The sequence below is a fragment of the Miscanthus floridulus genome, chromosome 6, assembly GCF_019320115.1.
Source record: "Miscanthus floridulus cultivar M001 chromosome 6, ASM1932011v1, whole genome shotgun sequence".
NCBI classification, from domain to species: Eukaryota; Viridiplantae; Streptophyta; class Magnoliopsida; order Poales; family Poaceae; genus Miscanthus; species Miscanthus floridulus.
In genome coordinates, this window is record NC_089585.1 from 17,324,299 (window position 1) to 17,341,732 (window position 17,434).

Sequence of the window (17,434 nt, forward strand, 5' to 3'; positions counted from 1 at the left end):
CGGATGTGCAGCAAGGCCGGTGCCCGGAGGCAGAGGACGGCGCAGGCTCTGTTCTTTTCAGAGGAGAAGCAGAGGCAGAGGTTCTGTTCTTTCCCAAATTTCTCTCAATTTTGCATGTAAAAATCTTAATCGACCTTAATCAATTTTGTTCTTCGTATATAACTCTATCAGTTTGTTTCAAGGGCAGAGATCGAACTCTCAACGGTCTGGAAGATCTAGAATTTCAAAGTTTGATAAATTTGATGCACAATTGGGATGCAGGTCCAAGTTCAGAGCTTCATTTCTATGCAAAACTTACAAGTTCAGAGCTTCTAGGATGAAGTCTTTTGATGAGACCAGCACTAGTAAGAAAAGGAAACCATGTTCTGAATGTGAAGAACTCGGCCATATACCCAAGTATTGCCAAGGAGGTCCAACTGCTAGTCAAAAGAGGAACCGCTCATCTTCTCAGAATGAGTTATCTTCACAAGCATCAATGTGAGTCATGCTGATTTTTTTTCCTTTACTCTAGATTATTCAGTCAACTTGTTTACTGAACCATTTTTCTCCATTCATGTGAAGTTCAAATGCAAGTGGAAGTGCAAGTGGAAGGGGAAGGGGAAGGGGAAGAGGAAGGGGTAGAGGAAGAGGAAGAGCAAGTGCAAGTGCTGCAAGTGCAAGTGAAGCACCTGGAACTGAAGGAGTAGAAGGGGCTAGAACACAAGGAAGAGGAAGAGGAGGGAGGTTGGCTGCATTGTTAGGAATTGTGTGATTATGACAATGAACATGTAATATCTCACTATTAGCTACTGCTTTTGTTGGACTTGTATGTTGATGATGGATTGTTGGTTGTGTATGTTGGATGATGGATGTTTATGTTGGATGATGGTTGCTGCGCTTTTGCTACACATACTTGTGATGTGATATTATATATATATTGGGCCCATATATATTTGCCTGTTATGTGCAATTATATGTAACAAGTTGTACAATGATGCTGCCATTTTTTTAAGAAAACAGGGATAAAATCACAATGAACTTAGAAAAGTAAGAGTATTTTTGCAAGGGCAAAGTTGTCCTTGGCAATCCCAGTTAACTCCGTTAGTTGTTGTTAACATAGTAGGGGTAGACTGAGTGTTCGTTTTTACAAAGCGAGGGTAAAAATGCAACATGACGAAAAGCGAGGGTAAAATCACAATTGGGTTTCAAAGTAAAGGTACAAACGCAATAGCCCCAAAAATAATTTTGTGGTTCAATCATCTGCTATAGTGCTACCTCACACTCTGACCGTCAGTACATTTCGCATCTCTCCGTTAAAAACATATCGTCATGTTCACTTGAGCTTGTTTGCCTTATAAGTCGTATTTTTTAGTCAATGAACAGTATTTTTCTCTCACACCAAATCAGCGAACAGTACTTTTAGCCATGACATATCAGCCAAATAAGCCCAAACGAACAGGGCGATAATGGAGGATCAGAAAAGCAGCTTCAGGTTCTCCCTTGATGCAGTATGCACGTACTATCAACATCTTAATTTTGTTGCATCCATGTGTTCTTTGCTAACAACAAAAACAGTATTTCCATTCCAAGATGCAGCTGGAATCCTCCTATGCTCCTTTCCATCACTTTTCCGTCAGTTCTCCCAAGATTATAGCCGGTAGATACGGCCGTGAATCCCGTGATGAATGAGCTCAAGGAGTTTGTGGAACTCTCAAAGGCCAATCTCTGGGTGAAGACATCATCAAACAACTGCCACATGACCATCAAATTATCACCATTAGTAACATCAATAAGTGAGAATCCTACCAGCATGTCATTTTCAGCGAGAAGGACACACAAAAATATTAAAATTTGCTCATGTACCTATTATTAATTCTGTCATGTTTGGAGAATCAATTTATTTCTCTATATAACCACACATTTGTTCGCACCGTAGTAAGTGCTTTCTTACAATTTAACTTATATGATCTTAAGTTTTTCTCCGCTTCACTCAAGCAACATAATTTTTACTACTAAAAAACTTCAATGGAGTTATCCTCTCATATTTTCCCATGAGATCCCAAATAATATTATCATACTACAGTATTCTAATTAAATATCCAACTAATTTAGTCTTTGCTTATCTGAAATTCATGTCTCTGAATTCCCACATCGAGGAATTCATCTAGTTACATGTATGCGTATATACCTTTTTGGAAAACTTTATGCGTATGTACCTGACAAATGGAAGCACACAAGGGGCAACAACGAGGGAACACACGTACACTATTACTAGTAGATTTCATCCGATCATCGTGGAGAGAGAGAGAGAGGCATCAGGCATGCAAGCACAGGGGCGGTAGGGCAAGGCATTGAACCCGTTCCATGTGCGGCTGCGGGCAAAGGCTAGTAGCAGCTTATCCAGGGGGCGATGCGATGCGAATGCCATCATGATCACAGCTCAGAGCTCACACCACGGCACCACGCCACCACCCCGGCCTAGCCCCACACTAGCTACTCGGCGGCCGGCATACTGGCTTCAGTAGCCACCCACCAGTCAGTCACCCAGCACAACAGGCACCAAACTGTCCTTGTGTGCTCGGATGCAGGAAAATGTCCAGGGAGGCTTATTGAACCTTTAGACAGCTTCAATCTCTCCTTAGGGTGCATCCATGGCAAAAATCTCCAGGAGGGCACTCATGGTCATGGAGTACTAGGTAGGAGGAGAGCATATACTCCTACTCTATGTTGCAGAGGCGTCGTCTCGTGGCTTTCAAGAACCGGCCGGCCAGGCAGGGCTGCGTGGGGAGATGAGATCAATGCAAACAAATCTGAGACGACTCGGAGGGCATGGCCGCCATGGCAACAAGAATGGGCTGGACCCGAACCTGGACTGGAGTGGTATCCATCCATCTGCATAGCCTAGCTTCCACGTACGCCTCAACGTACCTCATCCACGATGACGTTTGCTCCTAGCAGCATAGACGGCCGAAATCATTGGTGGAAGGAGAGGACACACGCTGCGATGCAGTGCCGCACTGTATGTCCGCCTCTTGGCGTTTAGGCCTTCAGGGCCTCGGACACTGCCGGACTGCCGCCTCTGCGTATGCATTGACAGGGATTAAAAATAATAATAATAATAAACTCTAGCCAATACATGAACGAACAGGAGCACGTAGAATTTTCGTTGCATCGGCGATCGACAGAGCTTTCTAGATGCAGAATGGATGGTTCCGTCCCATTCGATCCCCACGGGTAGGCCAAATTAAAGGCAGTGAACGCACACACACAAATAGTACCACAAGGCTCAAGGCTCCATTGTCGTGCGGCCAGCTCCCCCAGCATCGATCGATCTGCATCGAAATCTTGCTGCTCGCGGAGGTGCGCGTCCGGATTCGAGACCGGACGAGAACGATCCACTGCCAACCGCTTGGTGGTCATGTGTTTGCATTATTGGTTCTAGTCTCTTGTAGATGAACTGATGAAGTGGCTTAAGCCAATCTCAACGAAATTTTCGTAGAGTTTTTATGGACATTAAATATGCTGACATGATATTGTATTGATGAAGAGAGATGATGAAATTTTATGGGAGTAGAGAGAGTTTCATGGAGGATAAAACTCTTCTACACTGTGTTCAAAATATAGTATGTTGGAAAATAAGGCATGAACCCATTGAGACTGTTGCCTATTACAAGCTATTAATGCTGAACCTCACTGCTTCCGGATATTCAGGCAGGCTTTTTGTGACCAAACAATGCGACTTCTCTTTAAACTAATGCCTAATGCCTAATGCCTAATTGCCTAATGCTATGGAATTGGGGAAAAAATGAGCCACTAGTTCGTTTAGGCATGAGACAGACAGAATCATCTCCTTGGCAATTACTGTAGTTCACCAGCATGGATCATCTACGGCCGGCGTATTTATGATTGTGGTGATTCCATCTTGTTTGTCAAGTATGTGGTCTTAGTAGGTCTCATCTCATGGATACCAAGAGTACGCGTGGAAAGCCGCATGCAGCAGCCGATCGAGGCAAGATCGGACCAGACTGAACAAGTCCTATGAAAAAAGGTTCCTGGTTGATCACTACTTTCCTATGGACAGATCTAATTTGGACCTTGCGTCCTTCCAAACAGAAGGCCTGCTGATTTCGATGGTTCATCAGATCAGTTAGATTGTAGAGTAGTTTAAGGTTACAGATAATCGATCTCAGGGCACCAGGCAGGTAATCGAGCTAGCTAGCTAGCCATGCATGGTGTCACTGCTAAAAGCAAAGGTGGGATCCTCTCCTCTCCTATCACTGTGGGACTCTTAATTATGAGCAACCATATTAACCTCAGCTAGATCTGAAGAGCCACTAATAAATGGCTGCAAAGTTGGGTGAGGAATGAAACAAAACTGAGCTTAATAACTGGCTCACCAAACCAGGAACATACATGTAACATCCCCCCTAAGAGCAACTCCAAGAGAGTTTGCTATTCCTAGCATGGAATCGGATTTAGACATTTTGTGCTACAAAATAGACTCCCAACAGATGTTGTATCTGGAGTTGTAAAATACCCCAGCCGTCTATTTCATGAATCTCGGTTGGCCAAAGAAAGCTAGTGAGCGCTGCTTGCTATCTCGCTTTCCCGTGTGGCTTCGCAACACACGCGGCCTGTTGCCGTGCTGTCCTGGCCGATCCCCGTCGTGAGTCGTCGACTCGCTGGCTGCCCTTTTCGGAGCATGTTCCCTCACCACACTGCTCTTGCCCCTTCGAGCTCCTCAAAAAAATCATGCCGTGGCACTACGTAAGCTTGTCGCATCCCGCCATCTACAGGAGCTCTACCCTGCATTGTACGTACTCGTTCCGCATCCTTGCTAGTCAGACGACGCCAATCCCTTTCCAACCGGCTACATTCAATTTTGATAGATTGGGCGACCTTCGAGTGCTAGCCAAGGCCGGCTGTAGCTGGCCATGGCCGGATGCACGGGCGTCAATATGTAGCAGGGTCGCTGCTGTAGCTTGGGTGCAATTAGCCAACGAGCCGAGCTACCACCGTGATGGTTGTGTCTAGGTGGCCGCTGGCCGGTCACGGAAGAAGCAAAGGCCCGGTGATGTTCCAGCAGTGGACTACTGCGGCCATGGTGCTTCTAAAAAGATGATGTGGCGAGCTATTTAGAAAGGCTGTTGCAGGTCACTATCTTTTTAAGAGGTTTTCTATTTTACATAATGGCTAAATCAAAGGATTTGGCATCTATGTTTAGCACCTCTCTTGGAGATGCTTCTAAAGGGCCGAACAGAATAGTGCTGGACGCGGGGGTACTTGTAGATGAGAGGGTGCTGTATGCGAGCACTGTTTCACCCGATGTTTAGTACGGAACCTTAGGACGGCCAGACTAGCTTAAATAGGAAAGGCTAAGGAAGCACAGTAATCTTTGGTTAAACCGTTTTGCGTGAAGCGAGAATGAAAGTGGCAAGCAGGTTGCTACGTAGGGTGGGGGGCCCACCCTTCGGTAGAGTGGGCTTGTGCTGTGTGCGGGGCCTGGGGTGGTTACAAATGGTATTAAGAGCCAACTCTCATGATTTCACGGACGTATGGCTCGGGAGCTCGGACAGGTTACGCATGGCTCTGCAAGAGCATGGCACTTGGGGCGGGAAGCTGGGAATATGAACGTAGCCAAGAGAGTCGATCCTGAGGCATTTGTTTCCGTATAGGTAAACTGGTTCAATAGCCCGATGAGGACGTCGAATCCTAAGGGGATGATTGTAACATCCCGCCTAAATGGGACGAGCTGGGTCGAATTGAATAGTGCTAGGCCCGGGGGGCTACTGTAGTTGCGAGACTGTAAAGCGTCGAGTGGAGCGGGGCCACAATGGGGGATTACTGCAGCTCGATACTGTGCATGTGGCTATTATAGCATCGTGGAGCACTCTTTGCCCATGGTTTAGCACCGTGCTGAGAATCGAGGGACGACCAGACCAGCTTAAATAGCCAGGCCAAGGATGCATAGTAATATTCGGTTAGCCGTTTTTGAGCGAAACGAGAACGAAAGCACAAGCAGGTTGCTACGTATGTGGGGTCCACCTCTTGACAGAGTAGGCCTAGGCCATGTGCCGAGCCTAGGGTGTTACGATACATGACTACACCTAGAAATAGGATAGCTAATAAGGGTACTTCCAAGAATAATCCTAGCTTAGAACATTCAGAATATATAATGCATTCCACGCTGCATGAACAACCTCAGAACGCGAGAATGAATAGTGCAAAGTCCAAATGAAGAATTCAAGATGCCACCTCACAGTGAGTTTTGGTCCATTATCCAGGGAATGTTTGAATGTGCAATCAAGTCCTAATTGTGGTTTTGATGATAATGACCACGCAATTAGAGAACTAATGAGATTTGTCGAGATGACAAGCAGGGAATTTATATTCCAAGATGCTACACGAAACGGATAAGCCCTCGATTACAAATGTAGATGGCTTCAAACTCAAAGGAGGTTTAAATTCTTTTATATATTGAATTTGAGTATAGGAAAAGCCATACTATCAAGGGGGCACAATGCTTAAGCTAATATGTGCTACTAAGTGCTCAAACAACCACATGCATCTACATATTCATAGCCAAGACAATCTATACTTCACTATTATCCTTGTTGTCTTACGTGGTGCGGCACTGCCGCACTTGAAGAGAGGCACTTCTAACCCTTTGGTCACGGGCTCCGGCTCTTCCGGCCCTTTGGTCACGGGCTCTGGCTCGCCCGACCACTTGGGTGCAAGCTCCGTCTCGCCCTACCCTTGGGTGCGAGCTCTGGTGCGCCCGACCCCAAGGTCACGGGATCCAGCTCGTTGAAAGGTTCTTGTGTGGTTTTGGTAATTAAGTGACAACCTAGGTGGACTAATTGTGTTTATGTGAGATACATATGTGATTAGTCCATAGGTACATGTGTGTGAGCAACATATGCCATGAAGGTGAAAATGGCTTGGAGATGTTGTAAAGCTCACACATGTGATGATGAAGGAGCTCATTGCACATGAGACATGACATTAAGTCATGTGATCAAGGTGGAGAAGATCAAGACAAGACTTGGCTTGATGGACCGGTTGTAAGTGTGAAGGGCAAGTCGAAGGCTTTGGAGCGATGGTCCGCGTGGCGGTGAAGCTTGAGCAAGACTTGGCGCCGATAGATGAAGGCAACGGTGAAAAGCAAGTGAAGTCAAGATTGATGAACCAATATGATCACGTGATGATATGAAGTTGATCATATCATTGTTGATCGTGTTGATGCATGTGTTGCATCGACATTGGAGGAGATGGAATGGAATGCGCAAGGCAAAGGTATAACCTAGGGTATTTCATTTCACCGGTCATAGGTGTGTAGAGAAGTTGATGACCGGGTTTAGGATAGATGGCCATACTATCAAGAGGGGCAAACTTGTTTGCATATCGGTCATCTAGTGCCATTCGAGTGATCTAACTTTGCATCGTCGCTAGGATCGAGTGGTGTGGCAAGTTGAGTGGCTAACACCCTTGAAAATGTTTGTGAAAATATTCTAACACATGTGCACAAGGTGATATACTTGGTGGTTGGCACATTTGAGCAAGGGTGAAGAAGATAGAGTTGAAAAGGAGTCAGTCACGCTGGTTACAGAGTGACCGGACACGTCCGGTATTTGGCGACGTACTCAGCGATCGGACGCGTCCGGTCGCCACACCGGACGCGTTCGGTGTGAATCAGAAAACGCCGTGTTCGATAGAGCAGTCGATCGGACGCTGGTAGCGTCCGGTCCGGTATCACCGAACGCGTCCGGTCGAGCATCGATGCTTACTGTACTCCACCAAACGCTGAGGCTTAGCATCCGGTCAGTTTCTAACAGACGCGTCCGGTCGGCCCTGGAGGCTTACTAGACTCGATCGGACGCAGCGGCTGAGCGTCCGATAGTTTCGTGCTGAGCGTCCGGTCATCTTGTCAGAGAGCCGTTGGAGGCAACGGTAGGACATGTGGCAGTCAGACAGCTATTGAACACGTCCGGTATAGCGACCGGACACGTCCGGTATTCACGATCTGTGCGTCCGGTGCAGCGTCCGGTCGACCCAAAAATCGCCCAGTGAAGGGGGTAACGGCTCTATTTGTTCGTGGGGTTATAAATAGAAGCCGTGGTCGGCCTTTGGCCGAAAGCTCAGACCAGGAGAGCACACTAGAGCCTTGGTGGCTTGTGTAGTAGTGCTTGGGAGTCCTCCATCTCACATATACTTGATAGTGATCATCTGATTGTGTGAGTGAGCTATTCTAGTGCGATTGCATTATGAGGTTGCATCGAGTGGCACTAGGTGATCAAGTTGCATGCTGGTGGTGCTTGTTACTCTTGGAGGTTGCCACCTCCTAGACGGTTTGGTGGTGGTCTCCGTCGAAGCCCGCAAGAAGCTTGTGCGGCGCTCCGGAGAAGTGCTTTGTGAGGGGCATTGTGCTCGCCCCGCGAGAGCCACGAAGAGCAACTTTAGTAAAGCGTGTCATTGAGCTACCCTCACTTCCGGGGTAGGTTCTTGCGGCGCCCGACGTGCGGGCTTGGCGGGTGATGCCAATTAGCCGCCGAACCACCAAGTGAGCGGTCGACACAACGGAGACTAACGTGTTGGCAAACACGTGAACCTCGGAAGAAAAATCATCGTGTCAACCTTATTCTTCCTGTTGGTTTGCATCCCCGTTACACAAGCTTGCGATTACTTTCATATACATTGAGCTTGTGTTGCTTTTGTAATTAGTTAGCTTGTGTAGCTTGCTAGTTACCTTTTTGCTTGTGTAGCATAGAAGTAGCTCCCTTGCGTGGCTAATTTGGTTTGTGTAACCTTGTTAATCACATTGCTTAGTTTGTGTAGCTAAGTAATTGCGCTCTCTAATTTGGCATTGGTTGCCTTGTTATTGGGCATTGCTAGTGAGCTTAGTTGGCTTTGTGCTTTTGCTTACTAGTATGTGTAGGAGCTCCCTTATTGCTTAAAGTATTAATGGCATAGATTTATGTGACCTTGCTCCTAGAATTGGTTAGACGAGCTCTAGCTAGTCCGGTACCTTTGTTGCTTAGTTGGTATCTTTGGAATGTGCTAGAGAATATAGATAGAGGGGTGTAGTCTAGGCTAGACCGATAGTTTTAATTTCGTACTTGTTTTGGTTAGCCGACGCGATTAATTTTAAAAAGGACTATTCACCCCCTCTAGTCGCCATCTTGACCCTTTCAATTGGTATCAGAGCCCGGTCTCTCATTTGTGGTCTTCACCGACCTGAGAGGATGACGTCTAATGGGCTAGATGTTTGTAAGGCACATATTTTTTATGGCACAAACTTTGCACTTTGGAAAAATCACATGCTTGATCATTTCATGCAAAGGGACCTAAATTTTAGTGGGTTGTCACAAGTGGCCTCACCCATGTCTTGGACCATAGAAATCTCACCAAAGCTCAAAGAATTCTCTATGAATTTGATGCACATGCTTATTGTTTTCTAATTGATGCTTTAAGCTTTGATTTGATGAAACAAGTAAACGTCAAGGAAACTGCTCATGAGATATGGGAGTCCATCAAGGAAACCTTTGGTGATTCCTCCACATGGGATGATGACAAATTCAAGAAGGATGATGAGCCCAAGAAGGAGGTGCATGAGTGTGTTGAGCATAACCACAATTTGGTGATTGTGGAAGATTGCTCCGCCTCATGGTCAAGTGATAATGATGATAATCGATCTACTACAAGTTCACTTGACAAGGTTGATAATGATGCCACAAGTGCTGCAGGTGATCATGCTACCCCATGCACACTTGATGATGATGATGGTTCATGCTCAAGCCATGATGAAAATGCCACTACAAGCTCTCAAACTACATCACCACATTGCTTCATGTCACAAGGTGACACCAAGGTAACAAATGATAATGTGGTTGATCATGTTGATTCATATGATGAGCTTGTTAGTAGACTTACTAGCATGATCATGTCTTTAAAAAATAAGAAAGCTAAAACATTGAACTTAGAAAATGAAAACTCATTTCTAAAGAACTCTTGTGAAGAACATAAGAAATTATTTGATGCTTATAAATCTTCACATGATGAGCTAAAATTGAATCATGAGACACTACTTGCATCTCATGATGAATTATTAGAACAACATGCTTCTCTCATTAAAGTATTTACAAAGAAACTTAAAAATAATGAGAGCTCATCACATGGATCAAATGATAAATTACAAAATGTTGTTAACCCTTGTGATGTAGGCAAGAAGCATGTATCCACCTCTTGTGATGATTTATTAGATATGCCATGCTCTTCACATATAGATGCTTATTCTACTTCTATGTCTTGTGAGACTAACCTTTTAAAGGAGAACAATGAGCTAAATGAACAAGTAAAGAAATTGAGCAACAAGTTAGAGAGATGCTACAACTCTTAAGTCACCTTTAAGCATATGTTGAAGACTCAAAGAATATTTGGTAACAAGAGTGGAGTCGGCTTGTGCGCCCGCAACGACTGACTTAACTCTCAGGTCGACGTCCTTGGAGTCGGAGTTGGGAGCCTTGATGCAGTGGAAGGCGTAGAAGGACACCGCCGGTGGATCAGCGATCCAGAAGGTGATCTCCACGGTATGGTTGTCCTTCGATCTGGCTCTGGCCGTGGTGTCGTTCCTACTGGCGGCGACGTACGCCTCCTCCGCGAGGAGAATCGACGCCGGCCAATGGCAGACGTTCCCGGCGTCGCTCGATCCGGACACCATCCCCGAGGGAGCGGCGCCGCGCGGAGGACAGCCCGCGAAGATGGCCGACTTCGGCCAGGGTTCGGGAGAAGGCAGGCAGCACGCAGGTCCATGATTTCTGTGTAGAGAATGGGCCGGCCCGCGGCAGGCGAGCTCTCATGCTGAACTGTGACGTACACAGCCCACCAGAGGTCCAGTGAAGGTGGGGGCCCACGTAGCCTGACTGCGGAGCCGGAGCAGGCAAGTGAAGTGCCACCGGTCACCTGCTCTCCCGCCAAATCCTCTTCACCCACCCGAACCACGGGACAGACGCCTCCGCTCCCGCTCCGCTAGCGCTAATAAACCTCACGCCGCGCGCGAGCTCTCCAGCAACCGCCACCCCCATGGCGTTCCCCTTCCCCTCCCTCTCCCTCGCGGGCCTCCTCGCGGGCCGCGCGCTGTTGCTCTACGCGGCCGCGTGGACGGCGGTGGCCACCACGGCCGTGGCCGTGGCGGCATTCGCGCCGGAGCTCGCCTTCGTCTGGGCCGTCGGGCCCGGGGCGCCGCTCTCCCGCGCGTGCCCGGGCACCACCACCGACAATGGCGACGGGTTCACCGTCGGCCTGCCGGTCGACGGCCCGCCGTGGGACGCCGTCTGCGTGCCCGCCGGCATGTTCGGACGGGCAAAGCCCGATGTCATCGTGCCCCTCGTGTTCACCGTCGTCGTGGTAACCGGCGCCGTCTGGTTCACCACGGCCGTTGGGGTGTGGGAGGATGAACATGACGACGAGCCATCTTCGCCGGCTGTGTTTCTAGAACAAGTATAGGCTGTGTTTGTGTGATTCTCGATCTGTTTACATACATGAAGCAGTAATTTTGTGGTGTATATAAGATATGAATCTTGGATCTTGGCTTCTAGTTTCAGTGGCAACACAGCAGAGATGTTCAGAATGTAACAAGATCTGTATTCACAATTCAAATGCTGAACCAAATAACAAAGACGAATCAAACACTGATGGTGTCTCAGGCAAACACGACTCTGAATTTCAAGCCAGAACTGAGCTGCATGTATATTGAACAGATATTAACAGTGCTACAAGTTGATCATTGCCGCACCAGACTAATTATTCTAGGAAAGCAAGCAGATTTTATTTCTGAACACCACGAGGTCCAGCCATCGCTCAGGTTCCTAATAACCACCCGCTACATATTAACCAAGTCATCACTTGTACAACCAGATGCCAAGCAGGAACAGAACATTTCTCTGATCCAGCTCTTTCGGCTCTCATTTCGCAGACTTGATCAGCTCCTCGCTGAAGTCCCAGAGTTGCTTTGCCAACTCCTCACTTCTCGCCAGTTTGCTCGTCTTCTCCACGTTGCAGTCAGCAAAGTATTTTCCTGTCACTCCCTTGAGTTGAGGGTTCAGTCCTACATAGCAAGTAGTTGCGGCTCCCTGAAAAATGCATATGCAAAATTTCAGAATACAAGTTGCAAAATATAATATTAGATTCATTACTTTCACCATATGACAATGTTTTTTTATTGTTATCACTATGAACAAGAACTGGCTCCAAACATGAAGTGCAAAGATCTGGTTCCAAACCTGGGGGTACATTCTTCCACAGTATGTAAGTGGCAACCTGAAGCACCTCTGCAAGAGAAAACAAGGTGCTTCAGAACATTATTGGAAGATAAGTGTTCCTAGCTAAGACCTGAGAACATATATTCTCTGTGAGAAAACAAGAAAAAGAGAGCATACTCATGAGAACAAAGGAGTGTCTCATCAAATTGGTCATGATCAATCCAGGATGGACACTGTTAACTGTGATGTTTGCTCCTTCTTCCTGTTTACAAACATAGAAATAATGATGCGTCAGAACAGGATCCTGAAGGATGGCACATAATTTGAGAACCAGGAGTAGGTTTCAGAGTTTTAACAAGTGTCATACATTACAACAGTGAATGTTGATACATAGATCTAAGGGAACTAGAGCAAATAATGTCTGGAATTCATAACGATACAGTACTATCAAGATCCCTAAGGATATGAAGTTATCTAAATCCCAAAGTTTGCAATGGCTATTGCTTACTAGTTGCCGACTTGCCTCTTACAGTTAGCACCTTATCAGGCCAAAGCATCAGGGCCATGATGGACAAATTGTTTCTCTTCAGGTTTCTATCCTTCCCAAACGAATAAGAAAAATGGATAATATTAGGATAACCAAAAACAATACCTTCAGCCTTCTAGAGAGCTCCTTTGCATGCAGTAAGTTTGCCAGCTTAGACTGTCCATAAGCCATTTTGTCGTTGTATCTGCCAATAAAAGATCATTACTTGCAGTTCAATCAACAGTCAATCCCTACAAAGAACCATAAATACACATACATTTTCTCATCGTTGAGTTTATCAAAGTCAATTCCCTTTGGATATGTATGGTGGTGGGCAACTGATGACAAGTTCACAATGCGACCCTCAATACCAGTAGACTTGGCAGTGGCTTTCATAGTATCAAGGAGGAGATTGGTAAGCAGAAAGTGTCCTGATAAAACAAAAGTCAGTACCGGACAATGAGACCCATTTTAGCTGTTTTAAGTAAGACATGTTGTCAGTGGGGGAATACCGAGATGATTGGTCGCGAATTGCATCTCAACCCCATCTTTAGACAGTTGAAAAGGGCAGAACATCACACCTGCATTATTTCTGTGGAACAGAAAAGGATTCCTCAAGGCTTAATTCAGTGCAAAGAGGAAAGCGCTACAATTGGCGTGTAAGTAATATACATAAGCTGGAGATAAATTTAACCAAAGCAAAGGAAGCTTTCATATATATCAAAGAAAGTCAAGCATAACAAGAGGTGAAGAGGGTTACATCAGGATGTTCAGAGGAAGTTTCATCGAGTTGAACTGGTCCGCGAAAGCCCTGACAGACTTGAGGGAGCTGAGGTCAAGCTTCAGAACATCAATACGTGCTGTTGGGTTCTTCTCCATGATGCTCTTCCTTGCTTCTGATGCAGCCTCTGTGTTTCTAGCAGCAATGACCACATGGGCTCCTCTCAGGGCGAAGACTCTTGAGGTCTCCAGACCAATGCCACTAGCTCCTCCTGATATATGCCAGAAATTACAAGTTTTAATAAAATTAGGAAATCAATAGATTTTCAACATCCTGGAAATGAGTGCTGGTTGTGATTGACTTTAATTTTACTTAACTATAAATGATGGCAGTAAAAACTGTAAAAGGAATGCTTACAAACTTGAGAAAAAGAAATGAAATATCCTAAGCCACATGAATAAGAAACAATGCATAAGCTCATGAACTGAATCCTACCAAGCAGAAACTGCTGTAATGGTAAAATCCCAATGCAACCTCCCTTTTAATCCAACCTTGGACTTCCTGAGCATTCATACACCCTTGACCAAAAATTCAGAACTACTCTACTTTCATACATTCCAAGTTCCCAACAAACATAAGTGGCAATGGCATCAAATTTACTCCACTAAAAAAATCCCAACAAAGCTTCATGTGCCCTCAAAATACTATAGTGAAATGAAAAAGATAGAAGATGATAGCCATCTAACTGAAAGGATCCTGCATTGTTGACCTCGTTACACTTGCCACCATATGGAACAACATTGCTGTGAGCAATTATGTGCCAGCAAAGGAGAGGTGGAAATTTGCTCCAGTTCATAAATTGTGGTCTCGTCAGAATAACGATACAGAGACATTGGTGCAGGTTGTTGCTGCCACATCATCTCAGTTCCCAATCACTTTTCTTTGCACATGGAGAAGCAGTTATATGTTGAAAACAAGGTACTTAAGACTTATAGGAAGTCAACAAACTAGTACAATATAATTTTTTTTTGAACGCAATGGCAGGAGCTCTGCCTTTCAATTAAGATAGCGAAAGAGAGTTTATGTACAACTAGTACAATATAATGTTGGTGTTATATTACCACTGGTGAGACATTGTCAGTTCTGATAAAAGTATATCAAACTACCACGAAAACAAAAGATGCATTGCAACAAAAGCGGGTACAGTTGCCAGCAGTGCTAATTCGAAAAAGATCAGACAACATTACACTATGGACAATTCATTCAAGGCCACACAAAAATGATTGTGCCAAAGGACCACGTAGGCCCAAACTCAAACTCTCCTTTTTCACGCAAAAAGGAAGAAATATCCATCTTTTAGAAAAAAAGTAAAAAGGAAAATCCATCATCCCACTGTAATGTAACCACAGTGTTGAGTAGGAAACCATCATCTAATATAATAGCTTTTACTTTTTTTTTCTCGAACTACACTGGAGAATAATAGCTTTGACTTCTTATGCATATAAGTCCTTCTCTACTTGCTCACAGGTTCTAGTGTAATTTTCAGTAAGATGCAGGTCACTGTAAGGAGATGTTAATTAGTTGGTAGTTATATATAGTTGACAGGAAAACTTGGCGTACAGTACATCTCAACATTCACTAGTGCAGTTGTGAGAAAGCTAGTGGCAACAACAAGTTGTTGACAGTCAATTTCGTACACAAAGATATCACAGCAAACTCATAAATCTAGGTCTAAACTGTAAACCTGACCATCTAATGACGAATAGTTCACAAAAAAGGATGTTTCGTTATGAAAAAGCTACCAACACAAACCCAAAAAAAAAACACATGAGATTCCACAGTGAAATTACAAACAGTAACCAAGCGACAAGTACCAGACTGTGCAAAATGTTGGTGGCTACAAAGCATGATATTCCAGGAAAAAAGTTGACAGCATCAGTAGATTCAGTTGAAATCTATGCATCAGTAGATTCAGTAGAATTCTGAGAAAGAGCACTAAGCAGGGCACGATGGTGTCGCGCTTTTCAACAACATAATCATTGAAGAGGCAAGATTCCATAATCCATAGACGAGGCTGCATACGCACGTACGGCTCATAAAACAACGACCAGTACAGTTGCGAGAAAACCCAGTGAGACTGTCTCCGACGATCGATACCCAAAACGCAAGACCTGTTTCACGTAGCGCTACAGTTAAAATGTTCGATTTTAGTCTTCTCCAACAACAAGATAAAAAAAGAACTCTTTCTGCAAATGGGTCTCCAGGAGAGAGGATAATCAGATTTAAGTTATACCTCTCTTGACACCTAAAATGGATCTTTTATATAGGTACTCTGTTGGAGGCTATAGATATTGTGTTGGAGACTCATTTTAAGTTTGGGTCTCCATATAGGTCTCCTGTTGGAGACAGTTGACAACAACATGTAACCAGCAATTAAATCAGGGGTGCGCGCGCATCTGACCTGCGACGCAAATTAGTAGTGGCAGGTGAAGATCTACCCATCCCTCCTTATCAAGCGCCCAAAAAGGGAAGTTGTCGAGAATCTAAAGCAGCGACAATCACAGAGGAAATAAAACCGGCTAATTTCAATTTCATCAAGTCAAGCAACATAACAGCAGGAAGCACCACACATTCACCAACGCAAGAAACAGTATGTTCTAGCATCATCATCTTCTAGCATCATCATCATTATAGAAGAGGAATCTTCTTTTCTACGAATCTGCCGGTGGTTTAACGGATTACCTGTGATAACGACGGTGAGGCGGCTGGCATCGACGCCGTCGGTGACCTGCTCCGCCGTGGACGCGGACCCGAACCCGCTGGCGCCCGCCTTGCCGGTGATGAGCGAGAGGATACCCATCGCCGCCGACTGAATTCTCTTTCTCTACTCCAGTAAAGAACGATCTGAACCCCCGGCCCAACCGAAGCAAACTCCCAACTGCAGCCAAGAAGAGAACGAAAACAAGAGGTGAGCCAGCCAACGAAGCCGTAGTAGATATAGATAGACAACCAAGAAGTGCAAGAATCACGGAAATCTCGGCAATGCCGGCACCACCGCTGCACCTCGACTTGTTTATTGAGGCGGGAAATGGAGCGGAGGGCGGAAACGGGAGCGGGCGTGCATGGGAAGAGGGCGGAGGGAGAGGGGTGAGGTTATTTATGGTTGGGGGACGCGGGTAACAGTTTGGTTGGGGAGTAGGAGGAGCGCAACGCCAACGCGGGCGCGGGGCGGGGAGGGGAGGGAGACGGAGAGCACGGAGGCGGCCGGCCGGAAAGGGATTGGACTCCGATCTGCTGGTGCGAGGTGGCCCTGCCTCGTGGTTCTGCGGGGGTTCTTGTCTTGGATACCAAGGGACAGAGAGCTCTCTAGGAACAGACAGGGTAACGAAATGTCTTCCATTATTTTTTTTACCGGGAAAGAAAAGAAAAGAGTTTCAGAGTTCAGACCGAGAACCACCACATGAGAATTCCCTTCTTTTTTTGCGCAAGCACATGAGAATTCCTTTCGTTTTACAGCCGGAGCTGTTCATGAATCACGTGACTCCTTCTCGCTCTGTGTTTCTAGTTGTTGTTACTTTAGAAGAGTTTATGACACGATGTAAACTTGTTATAGGAGACAGGTTAGGGATCAAATCAAACACATTTTTATCTCTGTAAGAAAAAAAACAAGGGTTTCAGAGTTGAGATGAGACGAGTTGGTCTTTTCACAGTGATTTCTCTTTTCTCGTTTTAAGAATCGGAGTTTTATGACGATGCAGACTTGGTACAGGAAACAGATGATTAGGGATCAAGCACATTTTTTTAAACACGGATTTAAGTCACGCATTAAGATTTATAAGTCAATCATAATCCCTTTCTCACTCGGTTCCTATTGGAACAACGTAGTGGATACGTGTTCTAGAGAAACGATTTTATAATACACTGAACAATGTGTTAATTACCTGTTTGGTT

General features: G+C 45.4%; 3 protein-coding genes and 1 long non-coding RNA gene across 4 annotated transcripts in view; 2 read left to right on the forward strand and 2 right to left on the reverse strand.

Annotated features, from left to right (window-relative positions):
• LOC136461784 (uncharacterized) lies at positions 1 to 1,059 on the forward strand. The gene is made up of 3 exons (XR_010760449.1): positions 1 to 80; positions 172 to 477; positions 562 to 1,059. It is a non-coding gene; the product is annotated as an uncharacterized lncRNA (long non-coding RNA).
• Positions 1,060 to 11,058: 9,999 nt separating this feature from the next.
• LOC136461774 (uncharacterized) lies at positions 11,059 to 11,481 on the forward strand. The gene has a single exon (XM_066461087.1). The coding sequence runs from the start codon at positions 11,059 to 11,061 to the stop codon at positions 11,479 to 11,481; it is 423 nt and encodes a 140-aa protein (XP_066317184.1).
• Positions 11,482 to 11,698: 217 nt separating this feature from the next.
• Positions 11,699 to 16,826, reverse strand: LOC136461780 (short-chain dehydrogenase TIC 32 B, chloroplastic-like). Its single transcript, XM_066461091.1, has 8 exons — positions 16,226 to 16,826; positions 13,523 to 13,754; positions 13,275 to 13,354; positions 13,040 to 13,193; positions 12,889 to 12,967; positions 12,414 to 12,498; positions 12,263 to 12,305; positions 11,699 to 12,111 (listed from the first exon to the last, which is right to left on the reverse strand). Exons 1-8 carry the CDS (start codon positions 16,341 to 16,343, stop codon positions 11,940 to 11,942), a joined length of 963 nt encoding a protein of 320 aa, XP_066317188.1. The 5' UTR covers positions 16,344 to 16,826; the 3' UTR covers positions 11,699 to 11,939.
• Positions 16,283 to 17,434, reverse strand: part of LOC136461763 (uncharacterized) — a 46,273-nt gene continuing 45,121 nt past the window's right edge. Inside the window, exon 11 of the mRNA XM_066461075.1 lies at positions 16,283 to 16,421. Coding sequence (XP_066317172.1) covers positions 16,368 to 16,421 — 54 coding nt within the window. The 3' untranslated portion in view covers positions 16,283 to 16,367. The remainder of the gene's footprint in view (positions 16,422 to 17,434) is intronic.

Coding starts and splice junctions, on each gene's coding strand:
- LOC136461774 (XM_066461087.1), top strand. CDS start 11,059: ATGGCGTTCCCCTTCCCCTCCCTCTCCCTCGCGGGCCTCCTCGCGGGC.
- LOC136461780 (XM_066461091.1), bottom strand. CDS start 16,343: ATGGGTATCCTCTCGCTCATCACCGGCAAGGCGGGCGCCAGCGGGTTC. Junction 13,194..13,274: donor ATTCGCGACCAATCATCTCG/GTATTCCCCCAC, acceptor TTGTTTTATCAG/GACACTTTCTGCTTACCAAT. Junction 12,306..12,413: donor ACACTCCTTTGTTCTCATGA/GTATGCTCTCTT, acceptor TTTCTCTTGCAG/AGGTGCTTCAGGTTGCCACT.